Source organism: Schistocerca serialis, chromosome 7 (assembly GCF_023864345.2).
Source record: "Schistocerca serialis cubense isolate TAMUIC-IGC-003099 chromosome 7, iqSchSeri2.2, whole genome shotgun sequence".
NCBI lineage: Eukaryota > Metazoa > Arthropoda > Insecta > Orthoptera > Acrididae > Schistocerca > Schistocerca serialis.
Genome location: NC_064644.1, coordinates 260,790,920 through 260,816,117, shown reverse-complemented (window position 1 = coordinate 260,816,117; position 25,198 = coordinate 260,790,920). Strand labels below are relative to the sequence as shown.

Sequence of the window (25,198 nt, the reverse complement as noted above, 5' to 3'; positions counted from 1 at the left end):
TAAAGAACAGTCAATTTTTTTTTCAATAACTGAGTAGAAACTTCACTATAAAAAGAGGCGTACAAGATGTTTTTTTAAAAAACTCAACCTGTCAGTCTTACCCATTACTTTACACTTCTCATACATAACATTCCAATTCACTATTTTACAAAATTTTGTACTTAATTACAATGGAACCTGACATGCTGATGTCCTGCAGATTTAAAGTATAGAAGTTGAGTATTACCCTAAATCCAAGTTTCTATTCTAAACAAAAACCTACAGCAGATCAGTGTCACGCACACACCTACCAGAAGGAAATATTAAATTTATTGTGTAAAAGAATGTTTTTCTGGAAGATTACATAGAAAAAATAAAATTTTTTGTTTCTTACTTCTTTATATGAAAGGCTGCAAAATTTTTAACAAAAATCTCTCATATATAAGGCTGCAAGTATAAGAGCATTTGCAGATGAAGCACCATCTACAGACTGCTGAACTTCTAAGTCCTATTGCAAAATACTTAAAATTTTCCCTATATATAAAAAACAAGTTTTAAAAGTTGTTAACTTTCCTTTGTTCAAAAGATTTCAGAAACAAGAGAACTTAGTTGTACTAACAAAGAAACAGACAATGGTTTTTATTAATCATTGTTAAAAAAAACCTTCAACACAATTCAGAAAAGTATCTACTGGATGACTGTTGCAATTCACTAAACATAAGACACTAATATAAATGAATAGCAAGGGGTCACTACCAAAAACAACAGAATTTCTCAGAACTCAATAGGCATAATATTTCATCTGAAAGAAGAAACTAACAAATGAGAACTTCAAAAACAATATATTTTTTTAAAACTCAGGAACCTTCTGTTTATCGCAAGTAAAAACTACAGCTCTATTTCAAGGACACGTCAAAATGTAAGCACTAAAATATTGTTGAGGGTGTAATGGAAAGAATTTATAATCTATCTCCAGATCATACAATTACCTCAAAGTGAAATCAGAAAGTATAAAAAGATATATACACGCACACAATAATCAACTTCAGTATATCTTATTAGTGGCAGTACCTTGTATCAAAACACAGTTCTGGAGGTCACTGATGACATCCCACTCAATGCATTTTCTTACAGAAAAAAGTAACAACAACAAACGGAAAATACAAAACAATAATATAAATTGGTCATGTTCTTGTGCTTCGCCACCGACAAAGACTGTAGCTATGTCACAGTGGTGTAGGCAATGTTACGCAGAGTGACTAGGACATAACTGATCTTGAAATGTTGCACTTCAAAGAACATAACAAATAATAAAATGAGAACAGTATAACAAAGGAAAGCCAACACTGCCATTCAAACAGCAAACACTTCAAAATTTTCTTTTAAATAAAAATTTAACAGGAAGCTGTTATGTTAACAGTGTTGCCTTTTTGTAGAAATCTTTGGACTCCCTTCATCAAATATATAACAGCATTCTGTTTGTGAATTTATAAATGTCATTTCTAAGCTATTCTACTCCTATGTCACAAAACGGCACAAAAACACTTATAGTAAAATAGAGCTTATTATGAAACAGGTGCAAGATTTCCAGAACTATACAACATGGCCCAGGCACCATTGCTTTTTCTTTTAAATGGTACACTGCTCAGAAGATTGTTACAATATATAAAAAACAAAATGTTTCGCCCATTTCTGTTAGCTGGGAGAAACACAGAAATGGTATACATAAAAGCACATAAATTATTCAGTGGTCAATTGGTAGAACTGGGACTTTAGAATGTATTTCATGCAGCTGTGAGAGTTAACACTGTAGCATAGTACAAAACTAACACTACTGTTCATAATTATGAAGAGAGGAGACTATGTATATATGATTCAAAGAATACACATCTGCATGAACACAAGCTCATCTGCACTCCTGTCTCATTTAAAAATGCATAAACAGTTAACAGCATTAGGAATGGTTACTCCACTTTCAAACTTTTCTGTAGCCAGTACTTCATTCCTTCAGTCAGTCATTCTGAATCTGTTACATTCCATTATGGAATGCAATCTAAACATCAGAATGGAGCAATTCACAGCAATGTGTGTATAAAAAAAGGATATGTTTCTGCCAGGATTTATGAGAAAGTTCTCTACAGAGAAACTTATCCGATGGCACAAAGGAATGGTCAATACAAAAGTTTCTCATTTTGAGATGTTAAGTACTGGAAACTAATATTTGTGTAAGAAAGGACAAGGACAAGATAACAAAGAAATGCACAATGCTAAAAGCTGGATTTATACACAATTCCACATTAAAAAGAGTTGTTCTTGCACAGATTGTCCCTCAGACTTTTACTGAATTTGTGATACTGCATTCATAAGCCGATAGGAGGGACTTGGACATAACGGTAAATATACAGTCTGTAATCCTTACTTGCAAGGACAACAGAGCCATCATCCATGAGGGCAACATCAAAGCATTGCGCATGTTTGACTTTTGACTCTAATGCAGATACAAGCTGTCCATCTTGTGTAAAGATTGTTAAATTGAAATTATTATGATTGTCTGCAATGAGTATTTCACCAGCAGAATTTATACCAACTCCAATGGGATAGTTTGTGATTCCTTCGCCACCAATTTGCCTGAGGTATGCACCTTCATAATTGAACACTTTAACACAATGAGCACGATTGTCGCTTATAAAAATCTCCTGGCGATCATTAACAACAACACCATTTGGAAATTCCAAGTGCTTAGAACAACCAAATTTCTGCAGTACGTTGCCCGACTGGTCAAAGATGATAACACGCATAACTTTGCATTCCACAACTACAATACGCCCTTTCCCATCAACAGTAACACCACGTGGGTGCTGCAAAATGTTGGCACCAAATTTGCGCACAAACTGGCCATACTGGTTGTAGATTTGGATCTGATGAGTTGGTGAACGCTCCGTGACGATAATATCACCTGATGTGCGAACGACAGCTACACGATTTGGATACAACAGCTGCCCGTCTCTTTTTCCACATTCACCAAATTGGAACTTGAATCGGCCTTCTCTGTCAAATATCTGTATGCGGTGGTTGTTGGTATCTGCTACGATTATGTCATTCTGTGCATTTACTGCAACTCCACTCGGTTCTGTAAACTGGCCTTCCATTACACCAAATTCACCAAACTTACAATGATATATCATCTTCTGTCGCTTTATTTGTGACTTTGGTGGAAATGCTGCAGCTGAAACCAATTTGGATGTGAGCTCAAGTACACTGTCGTGTGATGTTAAGCCATATGCATCTCCACTTCCACAACCATTCTGAAATGGACTCCCTCCTTCCGAACCACCATTTGACCATTTCTCGTATGGATTGCTTCCATTTAATCCATTAATGTCACCACTTACAGTTGCCCCAAAAGGCCCAAGACTGTTGGCACTGCTGAAACGTTTTGAAATTATGTTTGACTCAAATGGTGACGGTGATGGTGCCAGCCCATTCGAATACGGCCTCTCTAATACTCCGTTGGTAGGTTGTTGAGGAGCATGATGAAGCCCATTTATGCCACCATTTGTGAGACTTCCAACTGTAGTTCCATTCACTGGACGAGCTATAGGTGGTTGTTTAGTAGGGCCTACTGCAGGTAACTCAGACCCTGCACTGGATCGCACATATCCAAATGTGTTACGAACACCAACCTATAACAATGAACAAATTGTTTTTACATGCAAGACATAAGCAAAACCACAACTGAAATTCTTAAGCTAAACTAAGTGAAAATATTTTACCTAAATTAAGTATTACATTAATGAAAAATGTCTACACTAGGTAACTCCTGAGTTCCAATTTTTTGTGTGTGATCTATTGAACCAACATTTGATAAATATCCAAGATCAGTGTTACTCCAATACTTTAGTTTTGTTACAAATTCTGTACAGTATTTCCACGGTTTTTTTATTGGAATGATGTGGAATGACTCCATTTGCAAGAAGCATGTACACAATTTGCTTGTTGGGTGTGGTTACACGATAACCGTTTACACGATACTAAGTAATACACTGGCTCACATTTACTAACATTAGTCTTTGGCACTACTCAGGAAATATCACACACGTTAACATCTTTAATTTTAAATATTCTTCATTATTAGTTCAGTTCCAGTCTACCATTTCTGTAAGTATGCCATTCACTTTGACTTGCAAATTGTGTGTTGAGAAGGAAGACAAGAGGAACTCATTATGAATGAATGACTTATTGAGTAACTGAGTGTGTGGTAACTGCTAGTAGGAGCCTTGTCTTTAAGGTTAAGTCTAATACCACGAGTGAAAAATAATCTGAGAACTCACCTGTATTGCCTGGTAATTTGAGACAAACTCCAAGTCACAGTTGGTCATGACTGGTGTTGTAGTAGCGTCCTGTCCATAGCTTGAGAATGTGGCAAACCGAGAATCAAGAACCTTTCTAAGCATCAATGTTTCTGGCAAAGATGCATGTTTAGCTAACCTCTCAGCAAATTCGCAAGTGTTGATAATTCTGTCAGCAGCTTCTTGGGCACGCTGCCCAAGTGCTCCAAGAGACATGTGCCGAGCTGAGAAAATACTCTCCAATTCCTTCAGAAGTTCCTGCTTCCGTTCTTCTATCATTGAGCGATAAAATTGGAATGTTTCGTGTATCTCATTTTGAGCCTTATGGTACTGCACCTGTAAGATTAAAACTGACATTTAAAATAAAATAAAAAACCAAATCCAATAGAAATAACTTTTCTTACATCAGAATCTGAAGTATTTAGTAATCGGCAAAAAAGCATTTCCCACAGCTAGTGTGTGCCATAAGCTAAAGTACTTTTCTACAACACATACAAAATTTGCTTATCATAACCACTGGTGTGTACTGGGGTCTGGATTGTGCTTGTTGCCTTACTTAATCTCTTACAAGCTGTTTGGAGGTCTGGTACTACAAATGGCAAACTTTAAAGGACAATACTTTCGTACTAATTTACCGTAATCGTCATACGATTATTAATAAAGTATTAAGAGATTTTTTAAAAGCAAGCATGCCTAAAGAAAATGCAACTTTCAATATATATGCTGCTTTACTTTAAGGGGGGGGGGGAAATCAAGTCTCTGCTACTACTTTCGTGAGACATAAGCATAGAAGAATAGTAACAATCTGGGCAAATATAATAAGTATGAATATAAACTTTGTTATATCCCCCGCTCACCAATGATTTTTGGTTTAACAGATCAAATCAGAGAAGATGCTGGAAACTCCTATGGCAGTTTACACTATCCACATCCACATCTAGGAACATCTCTCTCTCAACAGTTATTGACTTTAACAATTCTTTGAAGCTTTATAATCATCAGCCACAGCTTGACAAACAGAAGTTTACATTCAGCATTGCAGACTAAACTAAGCAGAATTTATAATAAAAATTGCAGTCTTTATGTTATATCATGCATATGGTATCTGAAACCATAAAGAACTAGACAGAGATGATTTTCAGCAATTACCTGTAGTCGACTGGCAGCTAGCTCTATATTTTTGACAGTAGCTCTTATGTCTGCAGCTTTGCTACGCCCTTCTAGAACAGTACGTGCCACCATTTCTTGTTGTCTAGGACCCGCTTCCGAAACACGCTCTATTTCATGTGAACCTCCACTGTGATCCACACGTACACACTCTGCACACGCCACAACAAGACACGTGCGACAGAAAAGTGACACAGCTTCTGACTTGTGACGAGCACACCAGGCAGCTGAACTGTTTGTTCCCTTTTCACCAAGAAGTGTTGTTGGTTGCTGATTTGAAGAGAGAAAGAAAACAAATACTGTTAAAAGAAAGTCCATTTACTACTTTACCAATGTGTGTAAATACTCTATGCAGCACTTGCCAAGGCAGCCACTGATCTCTGAGCCAATGTACTGGGATCAAATTTTTTGAAGGCATCACTCTCTACGTCAGGTATAAACAACAAAATAATGAATGTATTGAAAGCATTCTCACGAAACAAAGAAAACCCATTATGTGCCAGAATAAAAGCCATCATCTGGTAAGCAGTCTTTTTGAAGCTGCAAAGAGGAACATTTTCATTTGTTCCGTATGGAGGAAGGTGAATGTTCTTGGCTTGGCACAGATAGTGGATGTCAGACGGACAATTTTTTATGTTGGTACTACACAGGTTGTTCAGAAATTAGGGGGCGTGTGGCAGGAAACAGTGATTTTGAAGTACGAAGTGAGCAATAATAGTAGTCAAATGTCAACTTTAATACTTATTTGCCATACTGGGTACTTTTACAACAAGAAAGAAATACAATCAGAAATATCAGCAAAAATTTGTTGGAGGTGCTCAGCGAAAGATCAACTTCCAGCTATACAGATAAATTTTTCAACACTTACAGCCACATCTCTTTCTCCATCTAAACATGGCATCCTCAATTTTAAGACTAACATATTACTTGTAATTCACTGATTTCAATAATCTACAGCATATTAATATGGGGCCACACACAAGGTAACTCTTAAGAAGTTTTGTGTTAACTCCTCAGTTTTCGGGGAAAAAAGTCTGGGTCAAGAGTCATGACACAGGATTCATTTTGAAACAGGTGGGATGTTTGTCACTATAGGTACAACAATGAAATTTTGTTTACACACAACAGGCCTGCAGTCAAATAATTTTCAAGATAAATAATAATTTGTTATTTCAATCCACTGCAGAAACTTCACAGTTGAGTGGCAACCTAGTAGTGTAACATCCGTCTTCAAATCACAGGCAACTTTTGTACATGCAAATACAAATCACACTTCTTGCATTTCTAATAAGGCTTTGGCAAAAGCAAAACACTGTCACAGATTTATATACTGCATTATGCCGAAACAATTTTTTCGGAGAATAGGAAAACTATCAGCGCATAGGCATACAAGCTTCAGTGAGGTGTCTTTGTTCTTACGTGGGGACTTCTGTTTCTGTCTACTGCATTTGCTGTGTTTTGACCAAAAGCAAACAGTTTTGGATTTGTTAAGGTTGGAATATTTGGCAAAAAAGTAAACTAATTTTGTAAGCCAATTTGTTACTGTGAAGGAGACCCATGTCTACAGCTTCACGTCTGAAACCGAACAGCCGAAGTGTGTGCAAGAACCTGTAGGTCTGCAGGAAAAAAGAAATCTATTTCATCTGCTCTAACTATGCCACAGAGCCACGAGCTCTGATGAGCAAGAAACCTACAAGGCAAGAGCCCATTTCACCAGCCTGTGTGGTTTCAGCAACCGACAAACCACCCTGTGCTTGCAGTCATTAGATGAACAGTACACCCTGTACATTAATTTATACAACAAAATTTGGTGCAAACATAAAATGTACCTTATTACATTCTGATGCTCTAGCTTGTGATGGCCTTGTTGGATAAGGTGCACCACCTACGCTACAAAGAAATGAATAGCCATGTACTATGTCACTCGTTATTACTATAGAAGTAAAATCTTATTACTTTACCAGTTAAATAAAAATTGTTTATTTTATTGGAACACTTATGATGACAAACGAATAAACACATCTTCTTCTCTATTGCTTAGTACTCTTGATACCCTTCCGACTTCAGCTATTACTCCACTAAAGATTTTAGCTTCAGCCTCACTCGAACATAATCCAATTACCTCAACACAGATAGTTATCTTGCAACCGTAACCTTACAATATCAATCACAAGATTCACAAATGACATTACTACTGTCAATGAAAATTAAAGAATTACTGGACTATTGAAATAGAATGAATAGTCTACTGAATTCACACTATCGATTGAGATTAAACTTCAGAAAGTAACGAGAAAAAGCAGAAACACGATTAGATACAAACTTACCAAAATTGTTAACCGCACAGTAGACGAGGTGAAGGAATACCATTACCTCAGTAGCAAAATAACGCAAGATGTCCGAAGCAAGGGGGATATAAGGATTGAACTTCAACAGGCACAAAGAGCATTCTTCATTTATAGCCATCTACTAGTATCAAATGTAGGTCTTAATTTGAGCAGGAATATTCTGAGAATATATACATGGAACAATGCGTTGTACTGAAGCGAATCAAATACTATGGTAAAATAAGAAAAAAGTAAAATAAAAAAAGGACTGAAGTACTCAAGATGATGTGTTACAGAAAGATACCGAGCACTCAAGTGTACTGTTCTGATATGCAATCAGGTGGTTGTCTGTGTAATTGGCAAGAAAACAAATATATGAGGAACAATGACAGGAAGAATGAGAAGACATTTGTTATTAGACATAATGGAATAACACCCATGGTACTACAGGGAGTCAGAGGGCAAAACTGAAGTGGGAAGACAGATTGGAAACAATGGGCATAATTGCTGTACCGTTGTGAAGAGGTGTGCACATGAGAGTAATTGATGGGGTGCATAAAGGAAGCCAGAAGACTTGAGGCTTATCTGTGTTTACAGAAGAAGTTGGGTTTCCAGGAATTTCAGTATTGCAGATAATGTCTTCCACATGCATAAACTGCTGCACAGGAGACTACATTACCGCCACAGAACCGTATGAGGTAACTGAAGGTCTACACCACGTCAGACCACCATTGATTTGAATGTAGATTGCCCAAACTCATTTCAAACAGGACTATGGAGACAAATACACCACAAAGGCTTCAGTATTGGAGGACAGACTTTCTACCAACATCACATACATTTCCTTCCTATGGCTTCTGGCCACCAAGAAGTATGCTCAACAAGGCATGAAATGTATGGCAGAGCATACTTTGTGCTACAGTCACAAACTGAGGATTGAAGGGGGGGGGGGGGGGGGGGGGAGAGAACCAGTAATTCGCCTAAAAGTGTAGAACATTTAGTCTGCTCAGACAATGAAGACATGCACATGATTGTTTCCGTGATCTATCACTGAATAATGGTGACAACGTGATTGCTATAGAGGAAGTGGCAGTTTTATCACTAACCGATCATAGACATATTTGTGACAAATGATATGTCAAGATATTTAATTACTGGAAATGGTTTAGTTACAATAATCATTATGATTACTGCGGTACAGCCAATAAACAGGCCACAAAGTACAGAACTTTGCATACACCACTGGTTAACTAACTATCACTAGAACCACCACAATTCTACTGTACATATACATTACAAATAGGAATGTAAATGTACCTATTTCCACTCCCAAATTGCTAGATTATTTTGTTGATAAATTTTACAAAAAACAAACAATGTTTCATATATCCATTAAAACACAAATGTCATCAGGAAAATCATTGCAAAGAAGTTACGAAACAAACATCTGCAATGCAGTAACTACATGCATGAACTGTGCTGCACAGGGTATGGATGCTTCAGCATCATTATTGGTTTTTGTGCTTAAGTGTAAAAGAGCTATTATAGAGGAAAGTGTAACATTTCGTTGAACAACACGCAAGTTCTTGTTTCAAACAGGAGTGAAGAATTCTAATACAAGATTTATAAAGAAAAAAATTATTTTTCAGCACTTTCACATCACATGTCGACATGCATGGATAGCAATTACTAAAAACCACTGCCTACATAACAGAATTTGTTTTTATCTGTTTAATTAATGCAACTACAAGAGAGAAAGACAAGTGTTACTAAACAGGCTATTTACTTTTACCTGATAAGGATATCAAATTATATTACACTGTGGTAGAAACAGTAGAAAGCAATTTGAAACTAATGAAGACTCCTACAGCAACAATACCACAACACTTCAAGTTGTTCTTAATTTTACAGAAAACAATAGTGCCATTCACTGGTAACAACAGCAACCCCACTATAAGTTCCCCACAAAGGCTCACAAGAAACACTTCAAAACTAACTCACCTGTAATTTTTACAGAGACTACAGCCCTCCCCTAAGCACACACATGCACCACTGTCTTCCTTAAGAATCACTTAATACCTGTAACTGAATGCCTGGTGACAATACAGGGGAACCAGCTTTGTTGTTAGGGTTGGCACCAATTGTCACTTGCATTATCTCTTCTTTCTCAAGTGAATGGACTGTGTGGCCCTCAAAGCAGTGCATGAACTGGTGGGCCATCATGCAGGCAGTGCACAGGAAATGGTTACAGTCAAAGCAACGTGCTACTGCGCCTGTGTCTCTTGATCTACAGCCAGTGCAGGGCTGTGAAAGATGTGGCTGCAGACAAAATTAAAATGTATTTTTGTACATGCTCTAGAGGTTTCCCATGTTCTTGTATGGATAAATGCTACATGCACTTTCTTCTAGAAATTTTAACCATGTTTAGAGGTAAGCATGAATTAATGAATCCTTAGAAACTTACAGGTAGCCGTATCACAGAAGCACTTTTGGCAAAATGAGATGAGTTAAATGCATGCACTAACTAATTTTTAGTGGACCTGAGTGGCTCTTGTGATCTAATGGACCTATCTAGGCAAGGTGAACAAGACTTGTATACAGTCTTCACAAATGTGCTGAAACTGTTGGATTTCTGTATCAGGATCGCTAAATATCTACAGCAACAAGATCAGAAAACATCTGGTTCTTAAACAGCCTCATAAAGTGAAAATTGAAACTTCCACATAAGTGCAAATCCATAAAAAACTGCACCCTGAAATCTAGCACAATAGGAAACCTATGATCCCCTATCTGGCACTGGAATTACAATTTAGTTCTGTCTATTTACGAATTGTAGCATTGTATTTATAACGAACAGCTGTTAAGTACATACACTAATGAGAGACAGAATTTGGTGTTGAAGTTTAGCCAAGACAGTAAGATGAAACAGGTAGGTAGTAAGGAGTATGCTTTGTAACAAGCACATTAATTTGATGAACACAGCATTGCAAAATGTTCATATATGTTTCTTCTGCACAGCGCGTACACAAATCGCACAAAAGTAAGGACCCAGGTAGAGAAGATAGCACAGTTTAATCAGCCAAGCAACGTCCAGTGTAGCAGGAAACATCACGGAACAGACAGTGCAAAGGTTAAAATTCAAACAATTCAATACTTCAACAAAAAATCTAACCAGAAGAATGGAAACACTGCAGCAAATATTTCAACAAATTATTTAGTGTAAACCTGCACAAATTTGTGTAAAATTAAAGGTATGCTGTACACTTCAAGGAGAAAGGCAAGATATTAAACGTAAGAATTACCAGGTGCAATAATACAGTGAGGAATATTATCATTAGAGAAACTTTCATTTCTGTTACAGAAATAATAATGAAAACAAATACAAAAGAAGCTAGGGAAGGTATGAGAAAAGAATTCATTAACAAAACCTCTAACAACAGTACAAATACTGCAAAATGGAAAGCTATGTATTTAATTCTGCATAAAAGCAGACAAATTTGTACGCTTAAGATTTGTTAATTGGAGCATTTGCTTTGAAGTGGCACTAATGATACAGCCCTGAAGAATTTATATTGGCTCTAAATGCAGCTATATTACCATGAAAAAGTTTTACTAACAATTTTGCATTTTCCCATACAGAACTGATGATTACTACTTCCACAATCAGCTGATGATTTTGTAAAGTATGGAGTGGATAAACTACGAAGAAGGTATAGTGGAAAGAAGTTACTACAAAACCTAATGTGTTAAATACGACTACAAACTGCTCTAGATCTGCTGCAAAATATAATGAAATCGAAGATAATTATTTAATGCAGAATTGCATTTCTCCTGTGACTATCACTATCAAAGAATGTACAGTGAGATAAAATTTAGTTTTCAAGTAAATGTCTTCCCTAGAAGCTCTCCATATTCTACATCATCAGTAAAGAACACTCACTTCAAGCGGATGGGTGTCCGAGCAGAGCACACAAGGTGAGCTGGAACTAGAGGAGGAACAGCTGCTGCTGAGGCTCAGGCGTTCTGCGTCTGGAGTTTCAGATATGGCGTTGACGGCGTCGGGGCTTGGGATGGCTCCAGGCGCAACGTCCACAGCAGAGGCAGCAGGCGGCGGGGTCGCCATCTTCAGTCACCACTCATCCCTGCCGGCAATGAACTATGCTAATACAAACCACAGTTTTTCCACGAGAAATTTATATGTGAAAATTTAAGTCTATAAAACCCTCTTACATAATAATGACAAAAAAACACAGTAATGTTACTTATCTAATAGTGAGGTAAGAGTTTTTCCTCTAACACGGAAAGGGTAGTAATGGATTTATGAACAATGCATTTTCTGGGCAAATGCCAAGCAGTGAGAATGCTAAGCAGTTATAGCACCTTGCAAATTTGGTGTTTGGAGGAAAGCAGAAGGGAAGTGAGCTGTCATTCGAACAATAGCAATATGAATGCAGAGATTCTAATGTGTAACAATCTGTTGTCGTCCAAAGAAAGATCTATTTTCTTGATCACAGCAATGCTTAATTGAAGATGGTTCCACTGGATTTGCACGAAAACCTGAGCTCTCGTTCTGATGGGAATAAAAAACACAAATTTTGGATAATTATTGTAATTTACATTTTTGTTTCAGGTTTGTCAAATCTGGCGATCAAGATTCGTGAACTGGGTTTCGGTAGGAATAGAACACTAATAATGTTTAATTATTCTGCCAAAATGAGCTAGTTTTCAAATAATTCTAGGTGGGTTATCCCATGTGCCACTGCCTTTCTTCCCGGGCTGGGTTTCTCCTCTCCTACAGCCAGCCACCAAGTTGTGTTCAATTTTGCCAAATTCTTCTAGTTATATAGCTGTTTCCATATAGTGGAACCACAAAAAAAATGTTTTTCTAGACCATTTTGTTATCAACGCGCAGTCTAAAATCCTTTTCAGTTATCTTTAGGTTTATGTGGCTTTCCAGAAGACCTCCAGTGGGACAAATCCTTGAATAACTTAATTTTTTTTACCTGCATACTTCTACAAGTGAGCAAGTGGTTTAACTAATAATCCTGTTTAAGAGGCAAACTAATGTATTTTCCTTCTGTTAACAGAGATTATAGAAACAAAGGTAAGACTGATACCAATTTCCTTATGGGTTCCAGTCAAGTAAACTTTCTCTTTGTCAGTTGTTGGCCAGTTCTCTGTGGGTGCTAACTATCCTATTTAAATTTAATATCAGGATTTTTACACTTTAAACTGGCGACTTAGTAAACAGAATCACTGCAGTTTATGAGTTAACACCAGGAACCGAAAACTGCTGGAGGTGTAATGAGCTATCTTTTGAGCAATTCTGGTACAGCCAACTACACTCAAAAACCTGATGTTGAAACACTATTTAAATATTGATAAAACCCAAATATTTAAGCCAAAGGTTTTGCACATTAAATGTAGGAGCACTGGAATGAAAATAGGTCCTTATATCTTCAAATGCACTCTTTTCAGTGGTGCTAATAATTAAATCACATGTCAATTTTAAAATACATGAAGTTAAAGCCAGGAAAAAAATTGGTAATTTTCGAGGCTGATAGTATAGCTTATCTATTTGTAGATAAATTAATGGTTCACTAATTTTCTGATGGGCAGACAAAATGCTCTGACAAATTATCTCATTCCAAGCGTTTTTTACAATCTATCCCTTGTTGAAATATGAAGGTTTGTCACGCCAAAATTTGGCATCAAGTCTGATAAGAGAATGTACCATGGGCACTGCCTCCTGATTTTCATTTATGCTATTTTGTATGCTGTGCAAAATTCTGTAGCATGGGCACAAGTAACAGGATCCGCATCTATTAATTCAGGAACTTTTTTCCCCCACAGGTTTCAGTTTCCACCCTGCATACTAAATTTGAAGAAAAATCTACCATTTTATGACTTCGTACGTTTTGACTATTACACTGACGCTGAAATTTTGCCTGTTATGTGCAACAAGAACAAAGATGATGACTAAATGGATTCTGATGCAGCAGGAGGGGGAGGAGGACACACTCAAAGACAGTAAGCAGAAAATATGCCGGATCTATTTGCAAATTCAACTCGTTATATTTTTCACAAATTTGTATGTGCCTTTCATGAGAAATATTAAAACAAATAAGGCATATAAAATCAATATTTTTAGTTTTAGTTCCATTTTCTGCTTCTCTTTACAAAGAATTGTGGTACTTATGCCACTTTTTTTGAAATTTTCTTGTGTTACAGTGAACTCGTTTATTCGGAGTTTTTCTGTGATACCCTGCACTTCGAATTACCAAGAAGTTCCTTCATGTTGATGAAAAGAATGTTTAAAACAAGCTGTTAGCCGCTTTCTTCTGATAAACTGTAGAACTATGTCTTTATATCACATTCTAATTTACTTGGACAAATAATTGGTTTCAGATTCACAGCCATCGCCTTATCCACATGAGGAGCATAAAAATAAAGACGCTGCAGGATTCTGAAACCTGAACATGAACCTGTTGCATCGTCACAATAAACAAGTAAGCTAATTACCTTAAATATGGATTGATACAGACCGCGTAGTCGTGAACTTAGCTGATTAACAATGTATGTGATGCTTAAATAATGGTTGGATGCTAACAATTATTGGTGCTAGTGGTTGGGGCAGTTTCAAATCCCTGGATATTTGGTTATTTAATAACTGTAACCGCACCTCCCACCAATGCCACTGGCGCCAAGAATATAAACTTTTACCTTTTTTTTTTTAAATATCCTGCACACTGAGAATCAGTTAGTGGATACACGCCCTGTGTGTAACTGCGTTTTGTAAGGTAAATAGATTGCCTTTGCCACTTTTAGCTGATTTATGTTCCACAAATTCTGCAATACCTGTCCTTAACTTTTTTTTTTATTAGGTCACTTTCTTGGCCACCTGTTATATACAATTTTTTCCAATTTTACACTAACCTGCTTATTGGCCACATGCTTCGAAAGTTAAAAATTGATCAGAACTGGACGACAATAAAATGCAAATCTTTCGTCTGGCGTGTGGTGAAGAGTATTTTGTTTACCAAGGCCATTTCCCCTTTTCCAGCACCAGTCGCTAACAGTTTGCGGGAAGAACGACTGCTGGTAAGCCTCGTCAGTGAGAGGTCGAATCTATTTTCAACTATGAAAATACTCTCAAGATTTAAACCGAAAAACGTAGGGCGCATGCAATCACTGTGTCCCGGATGGAATGGTCATTATTCCAGGACGTAACAGGAACGGTCATTCGAAGGGCTCTAAAGTGCGTACTGTAAGATCTATTACGACATAATCTTCAAGATATGCTAATTGCTCTTACGATATGCATTTTAGAGGCCTTGCTTACTTTTTTTGCTTTGAATGATGGTTCCTATCACATCCCTGAATACTGATCATTCCTTCTAGAACACACAGTATAATTAATGCATGAATAGGTCACCGCTTATTATCTACTGCATGCACCCCACGTTTTTCGTTTCATATCCTGCAAGTACTTCCGTAGCTGTTAAAAACTCACAATCACAAATTTCCAGGACTATGTCTGGGGATTAGGAATCTGTATGGGGCTAAGAGAACTTTTATATTTTTTTAGTCCAATTTAAAAATGTGGTACGTTAAAAATTTATTTTTATTTAAATAATTTTTCCTTTATCGTTCTGATAATGGTTATTAACTCTTAACTGGTTAACCGTTAAAATAAAATGGGAAGAGACCAAGACTGAGTTAGTCCTGCTTGTGTTTATGTGCCACCGTCACGCGTCACGTCTAACGACCTCATTTCATGGTCGTTTTAAGATTTAATATTTTTAGGAGAAAAATCGTAATCGCGTATTGTTTCTAGACTTAAAAACACCAACTGCGCAGAGTCAATTTGAAAAACATTGCGGAAGCACTGCTGTTCTGGGCTATAAACTTCGATCTCGAGCGAAGATTGTGTTAATGGCCTCGAGATATTTCCCGAGGAATTTGTTTCGTAGCTGCAGATGACTATACGTAAGCAGAAACAGTAGGTTAATTTGATTACCAGTACTCAGACAAAGCTACTTTTTTACTCGAATCAAGTCGCTGCAGTTAAGTACTTCGACGAAGTAGGTGGACGATACGAGGCGCCACAGTCTCTTAGTCGGCGTCATATCTTGAGAATGCAAGGCTTGCGGTTTGCTAGACGAATTTAGAGTATGCACTTCCCAGCGATCAGTATTAAGGGCTGTATGCCAAAACCATGTTATGTAATAGAATAAACCCGTGGAGAGATTTTCTTTCAATGTCACTTCAGCCAACTCAGTCGCTGATGTTCACCAACACACAGCTCTGAAATCTTAGCGCATTTATACATCGAAACGATGTTTAATTATGCGACGAGTCATACTTAAAATGTTTAACTATTGCGTTTACCTCTTAAGTTTATTACGGGATACGGCAGTGGGCTACTGAATTTTAAAGGCCACTGAAACAAGCCTTCGCGAAAATGGAACTTCGCTTTCGAAATATGAAGTCGAACGCGGAAGGAGTAAACTGAAGGTGCAGTGTGTGTGTGTGTGTGTGTGTGTGTGTGTGTGTGTGTGTGTGTGTTTGTTAGAACCAGGTTGCTTTATATGCAAATCGACTCTCCACACTGCTTCGAGGAGACATAACCACCAGTGGGCGCCATTCCGGACTGGCCTAGCGATCGATACGTCGACGCTTCCGACCACTGCCCGCCGACCAGTCGACGCCAGCCTACAGCCTGTTTGCATAACCCCGCCCACGGCGCCACGGATCCTCTAGTGGTAAACAGCACATCTGTTGGGGCGGGGTGACGCCACGCTTAGACACCAAAACTGCACGAGCTGACGGCGCCACGTAGCCCTATTTTTACTGCGTGGTACTCAACACCATTATGTACATCAATAAATGTGGTGTCCCTAAGAACGCATCACGACGCCAGTTAGAAAGCTTTTATTTTTAACACATGTATTTGTTTTTGTGCTATGTCTTCACAGAAGGGGTGCCGAGCACAGATTTTTGTTGCTATTCAAAAACCTATGCTGACGAGAGAAGCTACTACCTACATGCTGCTCAGACATTCTAAACGTATTTTGTACCCACCAGCATCAGAAAACTGCTATCACACATTCAAAAATTATTATTGATTGAATTTACTAGGACGATAAGTCTGGAACAAATAAAGACGTGAGGCGCACAGCCACGGACTGCTTTTCTAGCTGATCGAAGCTGAAAACAAGAGAATATTTCCGAGTTCAATAATAATAATAAAATCTACACACAACGCACTCTGCAGTACACGGAGGGAGTGCAATAATCTAAACAAGTATCAGCCAGCCATTCCTTCACTATTTCGTGAGTTTTACTTTCTCTCCTTAAGTGCCCTAACTTATTTCGGGAAAGAACAAAAAAACCGATGGTAACAGTTGAACTTTACCATCTCCTGGAAAACAGATTCTATACACTTACTAGCAGGGATTCATGTGAACGGATGTTTCAAGCAACTTTTTCGTTTTGTCTTTACCACCCTGTTATGGTTCTCTACGTAGTTCTCCGTGACGCTGAACACAGAATCATTATCATCACATGTTAAATATCTCGGCAGAAGATAGTATACCTGAAAGCTGCAGTAAGTCAACTGTCATACCTATCTTCAAAAATATGGACATTTTAAAAATTGTGATCACCAGATAGTAAGCTTACTGAACTCTACATGTAAATTTTTACCAATATCACCAAAAATAAATTGTACAGACACTACGAACCCATCGTGGGTGAGCAGCAAAATGGCTTTCGAAAAGAAAGTTCTTGCTATGATAAACACCAAGCGACTGAAGAGAACCAGACGTTTTCTAAATGATTAGTACCATGACCCTCGTGGTGGAATGGCGGAACCTCCAACAGCGCTCTCGCTATCGGACGCTGTTTCAGCAGCGATGACGCTGCGGCAGGAAGAGCACCGCATATTTGCGAAATGCTGAGTGTCACGCCACTGCAGAGACTTTTTCGTTTTTATTTCAACAGTGGACGCCGTGGTATATTTCCAGCAGCAGCAGCAGCAGCAGGAGTACGATTCTCAGGTGGTTTACCTATCCGTGAAAGAAAGGAAGTATTGTAAAAAAGCCACCGGTCCTACGAAGGAGACAAGGACAACGGAAAACCAATGGTGAGACGCGCTGACTGCTCTAAGACACGCACGTTGAGTTCAGCTGAAGTCGTGAATCCGTGTGCACTATTATGAAGAAAGATTTTAAGATTTCATCCATACACGGATTAAACTTAAAACCAAATCAGCCGATGAGGCGTTGTCTGCTGAAATCAATGATAACGAGTCCAGCAACCGAAGATTAAGTCGCAGGGCAACCAAAGGAGGACAGAGCAGAGTAATATGGGCCACTGTCAACCGGGCGCCGCACAGACACTGAGGTAGCCGTGGGTCGCCCAGGCATGACCAACGCGGAGCCGGCAGAGAACCACGGAGTCCCTGCGAGAGGCCCTCTTATCGAGGACTTCCACACATTCGTGGTCCCCTTAATTGATCTTAGTTTGTTGTACGTACTGGTATTTAGCCATTCTGTCTCCCAAAGCTGAAAAACCTTGCGGCGTAATGACGAACGCAGGTCAGTTGCAGGGATGCCCATCTCCAGAAGTGGTTTCCGTGTAGCCCGTTCGGTCAACCTGCCAGCAAGTTCATTTCCTTTGCTTTCGACATGACCAGGGGTCCGGATGAACACCGCTGAATGACTGGATCGTTTCAGGGTGTAGAGGGACTCCTGGATGGACGCTACCAAAGGATGACTAGGATAGCACTGGTCGATAGTTTTCATGCTGCTTAAGGAGTCAGTACATAAAAGAAAAGACTCCCCATGGCATGAACGGCGACACTGAAACGCACGAGAAATGGCCACCAGCTCTGTAGTGAATACACTGCAGCCATCAGGTAAGGAATGCTGTTTCAACACGGACGCCATGAACGTAGGCACAGCCTGCGCGACCATCAGCCACCGAGCCGTCGGTGTAAACCACTTCAGAGTCCCGGAACACGTCAAGAATCGAGAGGAAGTGACAGTGGAGAGCCGCAGGGTTAACGGAGTCCTTAGTGCCACGTGACAGGTCCAGACGAAGCTGCGGCCGAGGCGTACACCATGGAGGCATATGTGAACGGACCGCAAGTAAAGGTGGGAAAGGGAAGGACTCCAGTTCGGAGAGAAGGGACCGCACGAGAACCGCAATCGTTAGCTAGGACCTGGGCCACCGATGCGAGAGATGGACTGCCGCGGGCGGGAAAAGGAGACTAGTTCGGATGCTCAGAACTATGAATGTGTGCTGCGTAACTGGCAAGCAGTTTTACACCTCTGATATGCAATGGAGACCCCAGCCCCCACCAATACGCTGGTCACCGGACTTGTCCTTATAGCTCCTGTCGCAGGTCGAACCCCGCAGTGGTGTACAGGGACGAGTAAAGGCAATGCTGAGGGCGCTGCCGAACCATAAACCACACTCCGAAAGTCAACTCGGGATTGGACAAGGGCTCCGAAGAGCTACCAGCACTTCCGCTTAAGCTGACGAATGTGAGGTAGCCAAGTCAATCGTGCGTCGAAAACCAGTCCTAAGAATCGATGTGTCTCCACTACAGTGAGTGGATTGTCATGAAGGTAAAATTCTGGGTCCGCATGAATGGTACAACGCCGGCGTAAGTGCGTGAGACACAACTTTGCGGCTGAAAATTGGAGGCTGTGGGCTAGAGCCCAAGACTGCGCCTTGTGGATGGTTCCCTGTAGGCGACGCCCAGCAACACCAGTACTGGAGCAGCAGTATGAAATGTAGAAATCGTCTGCTTACAGAGAAGGTGAGACGGACGGCGCGACAGCGGCTGCTAGACCGTTAATGCCCACTAAAAATAGACAATACAGAGCCCTGCGGGATTTCAGTCTCCTGGATATGGATGGAACTATGGGAGCCACGAACTCAGACACAGAAAGTACGGAGGGACAGGAAGTTTTGGATAAAAATCGGGTGTGGGCACTGGAGACCCCACTCAATGTGGCAAGGAAATGATGACGCTAGGTCGTTTCATATGCTTTACGTAAGTCAAAAAACACGGCAACCAAGTTATGCCGTCTGGAAAAGGCTGTTCGGATGGCAGACTCGAGGGACACAAGATTATCAGTGGTAGAGCGACCCTGGCGGAAGTTGCTCAGACATGGAGCCAGTAGGCCACGTGATTCCAGGGCCCAACCCAACCGCCGACATACCATACGTTCCAGCAGCTTACAAAGAACATAGGTGAGGCTGATGGGCAAATAGCTATCCACATCAAGTGGGTTTTTACCGGGTTTGAGCACCAGAATGATGGTGCTCTCCCGCCATTGCGATGGAAAGATGCCATCGCACCAGATCCGGTTGAAGATAACCACAAGATTTCGCCTGTACTCACATGAGAGATGTTTAATTATTTGGCTGTGGATGCGACCAGGCCCAGGAGTTATGTCGGGGGAATGTGCAAGGGCACTGTGGAGCTTCCACTCTGTAAATGGGGCGTTATAGGATTCATGGTAGCATGTACTGAATGAGAGGACGATCCCTTCCAGCCTCCGTTGGCAATCGTGGTTGCGTCGGTATAACACCATTTATAGTCACACCGGGAACACCTGTGGGGGTCTCGTACCCGAAAACACGTTTTATCTTTACCCAGACTTGGGAAGATGACGTATGGCACCCAATGGTCGAGATGTATCTCTCTCTCAACATTCCTGCTTCCGTCGTTTCATAAGTTGGCGAACCTGAGCACGGAGCTCTAAGGAAGGGTGCCGCTTATGCCGCTGTAGAGCTTGCCGACGCTCCGTAATTGCTTCAGCGACTTCCGGCGACCACCAAGGGACTGCCTTACGCCGGGGGCACCTTTAAGTAGCGAAGGATCGCGTTTACTGCCGCAGACACAATTGTGCTAGTCACCTGCTCAACTATCACGTCGAGGTTACCGTGTGGAGGAGAGTCAACGGTGACAGCAGGGGTGAAAGTTTCCCAGTCCGCCTTGTTTAAAGCCCATCAGCGCAAGCGTCCATGGGCCTGCCGCTGGGGCAGTGACAGGAAGATGGGGATGTGGTCACTACCCCACAGGTCGTCATGTGCTCTCCAGTTGATAGATGGGTGAAGTCCTGGGCTGCAAATTGATAAATCAATGGCCGAGTAACTACCATGAGCCACGTTGATATGTGTGGCGGCCCCAGTATTTAAGAGGCAAAGGTCGAACTGAGACAGTAAGCACGGTGCCACCCCACAAGAGGTTATGGGTGTTAGAATCTCCCAAAAGTAGGAAAGGTTTAGGATGTGATCAGCCAGTGCAGCTAATACATTTAGGTGTAGTGCACCAAATGGAGGAAGATATACATTGCAGACAGTTATTTCCTGCGTCGTCTTTATTCTGACAGCCCACAACCTTAAGATGGCTTTGAAGGGGCAGATGTTCACTACAGATCGAGTTTAGGACATAAACGCAAACTTCACCTGACACTCCATTATAGTCGCCACGGTTCCTGTAAAATCCCTTATAGCAGCGGAGGGCAGGGGTCCGCATTGCTGGGAACCAGGTTTCCTGGAGGGCAATGCAGATAGCAGGTGTGGAGCTTAACAGCTGCCGCAGCTCAGCCAGGCGGTGGAAAAAACCGCCGCAATTCCACTGGAGGATGACGTCATCGTGACAGTGGGAAGACATGGAGCACTCAATGAGGTAGTTTATGCCTCAGAGTCACCTGCTGCCACCGACTTATCCCCTGAGCAGTCTATATCCATTGTGTCTGAGGGTCTAGCGAGATCTAGGTCCTCAGTGGACGCCAAAATCTGCACCCCACCCTCAGACGCAGAGCTTGTAGGTAGCAGTTGTGTGGGTGCCACCGCAACTTCTAGTCTTATGGGGTTTTCTTTTTGTATTTCTCGCGCTGCTCGTTGGGTTTCCCTAGCTGGGAGGATTTCCGTGGTTCAGTCTCCGGAACAGCGGATGGGCGTGAAGCCCTAAAAACAGCTGCTTTCGGGCTCTTAAGCCACTGGTGCGTGTCGTCTTTCCCACTAGCAGAAACCTGGAAGGGAGTGACCCAAGGGATCGGTGATTAGTCACTCCACACAACGTCTTTCCACTGTTCAATCGTCCAGTGTTTACACTCCTAAACACCAAGAGAGGTGTGCTTTGACATTTACTGGCGTGATATGTGGCTTATGAGCAGCCGCTTGAAAATAAAATTAAAGTTTTCTCACTTCCGGCGTAACTGTCGTAGTACTTGCGGTGGATACTGATGCAGTTTGGAATTCCTGTGGGATGGTCTGGATAGATGTCTACCTATCACACATTACGACCCTATTGAACAGTAGGCGGTCTCTTGTCAGTCAACAGACGAGATCGGCATGTACGCTTTTGTGCTGTACGTGTCCCTTCATGTTACCACTTCACTATCACATAGGAAACAGTGGACCTAGCGATGTTTAGGAGTGTGGAAATCTCGCTTGCAGACGTATGACAAGTGACACCCAATCACCTGACCACGTTCGAAGTCCCTGAGTTCCGCAGAGCGCACCATTCTGCTCTCTGACGATGCCCAATGAGTTCTGACGTAGCTGATACAGAGTACCTGGCAGCAGGTGGCAGCATAATGCATCTAATATGAAAAACTTGTCCGGATACTTCTGATCACATTATATATATATATATATATATATATATATATATATATATATATATATATATATATGCGCTCTCTGTCAGCATTGAGTTTGTTCGATTTTGTAACTTACCAGCTGATCATCTTACTGGCTGGACACGTATCTTTCCTTTATGTCATTACTGTTTATGTGCACTGAAGCTATTATTTATCAGCATGTGGACAAGGGAGGAAATGCGTGTTATATTACAGCTAACGTAGGGATGTTACGCGCGTCTGATTTCTTAAACTGTGTGGTTTGCGAGCTAAATTAAAGCTACAACTGCCAATGGGGAGCACTTAAAGAGTGCAAAATAATGTGAACTAGTCCGTCCCATGCGCCGAGTGCTGACGGAGCTATATCTCGTGAAGTTAGCTTTCTCGCCCGCGTCCACATCAGATAATATTAGTTACCTTGCTTCTGTGACGACGGCTTAACGAACAATCAACGACCAGGTCGTTGGAGACAGGGCACAAGCTCTAACTGTAGAGATATACGAGTCGTGTTCTTTCCAAAAGAACCATTCCAGCATTCGTTTTGAGCCATATAGGTAAACCCACCGGAAACTGGAACTTATATCGCCTAGTGGGACTTAACTATTCTCCTCACGCAAGGATGAGTTCGATGTTTCAGCCAACAGCACTCGCTAACTGGGACACTACTCCCTGGGAGTCAGAAATCTACTAACGTTCCGTGTCAGACAATTATCTGGTGGCATTTGCAACTTCTGCATTACATCACAATGACCATGTCGGCCGTCTACAGACATCGAATGTGTTCAATTGTACAGTGACACTCAAGTGTTTGTAGTGAACAGTGCTTAATTCTGTGGCCGATAGGCAATGAAAATGGGAACTGACAGACATCTTTGCTACTAAGGTAGACATCCTTATTACTAAATGACTAGTCCTGGGCACGACGCAGTTGCAGGTTCCCCTATAGCGGTTTCCAAGACCAACACAAATTTAATTTTCCATTATTTCCTTTGATTAAATTTAAATTGTCATAATCTACTCGTTAGGAAGTACAACTTTATACTGAAGGTTAACATTGTGGCAAGTATTACAGTTACGAACCGTGTGCCTTGAAGTAGCGAACACACTCTACGCAAATTACTCACACGTTATTCATCCAAATTAATTCTCAAACATCTGTGATGGATATGTGCAGGCAGAAGCGAGAAGTGACAATTTGTATGAAGGCTGGGATTCGAACTCAGGTCTCCTGCTCACTAGGCAGCTATGTGAACCATTAAGCCACCTTGGCACTAGTGGCTTTGCCCAAGTGGACGAACTACCCTAGCACGCCTCCGTCATCAATCCAAAGTCCCATTCGCACCTCAGCAATGCTGTTCGACTTCATGGGGAATACCAAGTGGGCTAGGCTAGTCCGTGCCACTGTGCCAGGGTGGCTTAGCGGTTAGCGCCTCTGCCTGGAGAGCAGGAGTCCCGGGGGTTCGAATCCCAGACTTTACAAATTTCCATTCGTAGCTTTAGTCTACACACACACACACACACACACACACACACACACACACACAATATTCATCCAATATTTGAGAATGAGAGCATTTACCGACTTCCAGCAGACTTTTCAGGTGATGAAAATGAAATAAAACATTAACTCATTCGTAAAACGACTACGAATTTTGAAGCTGTTTTATGCATAGCACTTCGATTCTTTAAACTGCCCATTGTGCTGCAATATGGTACCTCCAGTACCAAGCGTCATGCTATAAACATTAATACGCAACTACTGTGTGCCTCATCTGAAAAGTCTAGAAAACTTGTTAATAGAAATCATCTGGTACATAAGTGACTAGTCGCAACAGTGATCTGTTGGCTGGATGATTAAAGAGATCAAACTATTAGATATCATCAAATCCCTTCTCCTCTAACATACAGGCCTACACGATTGGAAATCAGAAAGAGCCTCCGCGCAAACCCGTGGGCGGGGGGAGGAGGGGGGGGGACTAAGGTATACGAAAGGCCAACGAAGGCGTGACAACGGACAAGAAGAAAAGGAGACAGAGGAATAAAGGCAGGCAAGGTGCCCCATCTTCCGAACAGCAAGAAGCCCCTGAAAGCGGAATGCATTGAGGGGGGACAACATCCCCAGCTCCTGCCACTTACCAGAGGTACTCCAGTCAGAAATTGCCTAGGAAAGTCTAGCAACACGGACAGGGAAAGAAGTGCAGAGAGAGAGAGAGAGAGAGAGAGAGAGAGAGAGAGAGAGAGAGAGAGAACATGAACTAGTTTAATAGACCACGCAAGAGGGGGAAGGAGAGTAAAGGAAAAGGCAGGGTGAGTACTAGTCTGGACCACCAATCCCAGACAGCCGCAGTCCAGTCTGGGCACAGGAGGCAACGGAGTGCTCTGCCAACCCCTTAATGGGCTGTTAATATTAAGTGGCCCTCCCATAAAGAGGGTGGTGAAAGAGCCCCTTCACGAATAGAACTTAAAACTGAGTCAGCCGCTGAGGCGTCGTCTCCTAACGCTATGGATAGCTAGTCAGGGACATTATAAATTTCCACCGCAGTGCGGCTGTGTTGGGACAGTCCAGCAAAATGCTGACCACCGAGAAACGGGAACCATAACGACAGTAGGGGTTTGTACTAGTGACGGAGGAGATGAACATGAGCCAGCCACGTATGGCCGATGCGGAGCCGGCAAAGGACGGCAGAGTCCTGAGAGGTCTGCGTGG

At 41.1% G+C, this 25,198-nt stretch overlaps 1 protein-coding gene across 2 annotated transcripts in view; it reads right to left on the bottom strand.

Annotated features, from left to right (window-relative positions):
* Positions 1-725: 725 nt before the first annotated feature.
* LOC126412739 (brain tumor protein) overlaps positions 726-25,198 on the bottom strand; it is a 169,174-nt gene continuing 144,701 nt past the window's right edge. The window contains exons 2-5 of one of the 2 annotated variants that reach the window (XM_050082473.1): positions 11,763-11,964; positions 5,478-5,765; positions 4,311-4,664; positions 726-3,662 (exon numbers count right to left, since the gene is read on the bottom strand). In XM_050082473.1, the coding sequence (XP_049938430.1) occupies positions 2,340-3,662; positions 4,311-4,664; positions 5,478-5,765; positions 11,763-11,945 (2,148 nt within the window). In that variant the 5' untranslated portion in view covers positions 11,946-11,964 and the 3' untranslated portion in view covers positions 726-2,339. The remainder of the gene's footprint in view (positions 3,663-4,310; positions 4,665-5,477; positions 5,766-11,762; positions 11,965-25,198) is intronic. The other variant, XM_050082474.1, reaches the window with a different exon arrangement.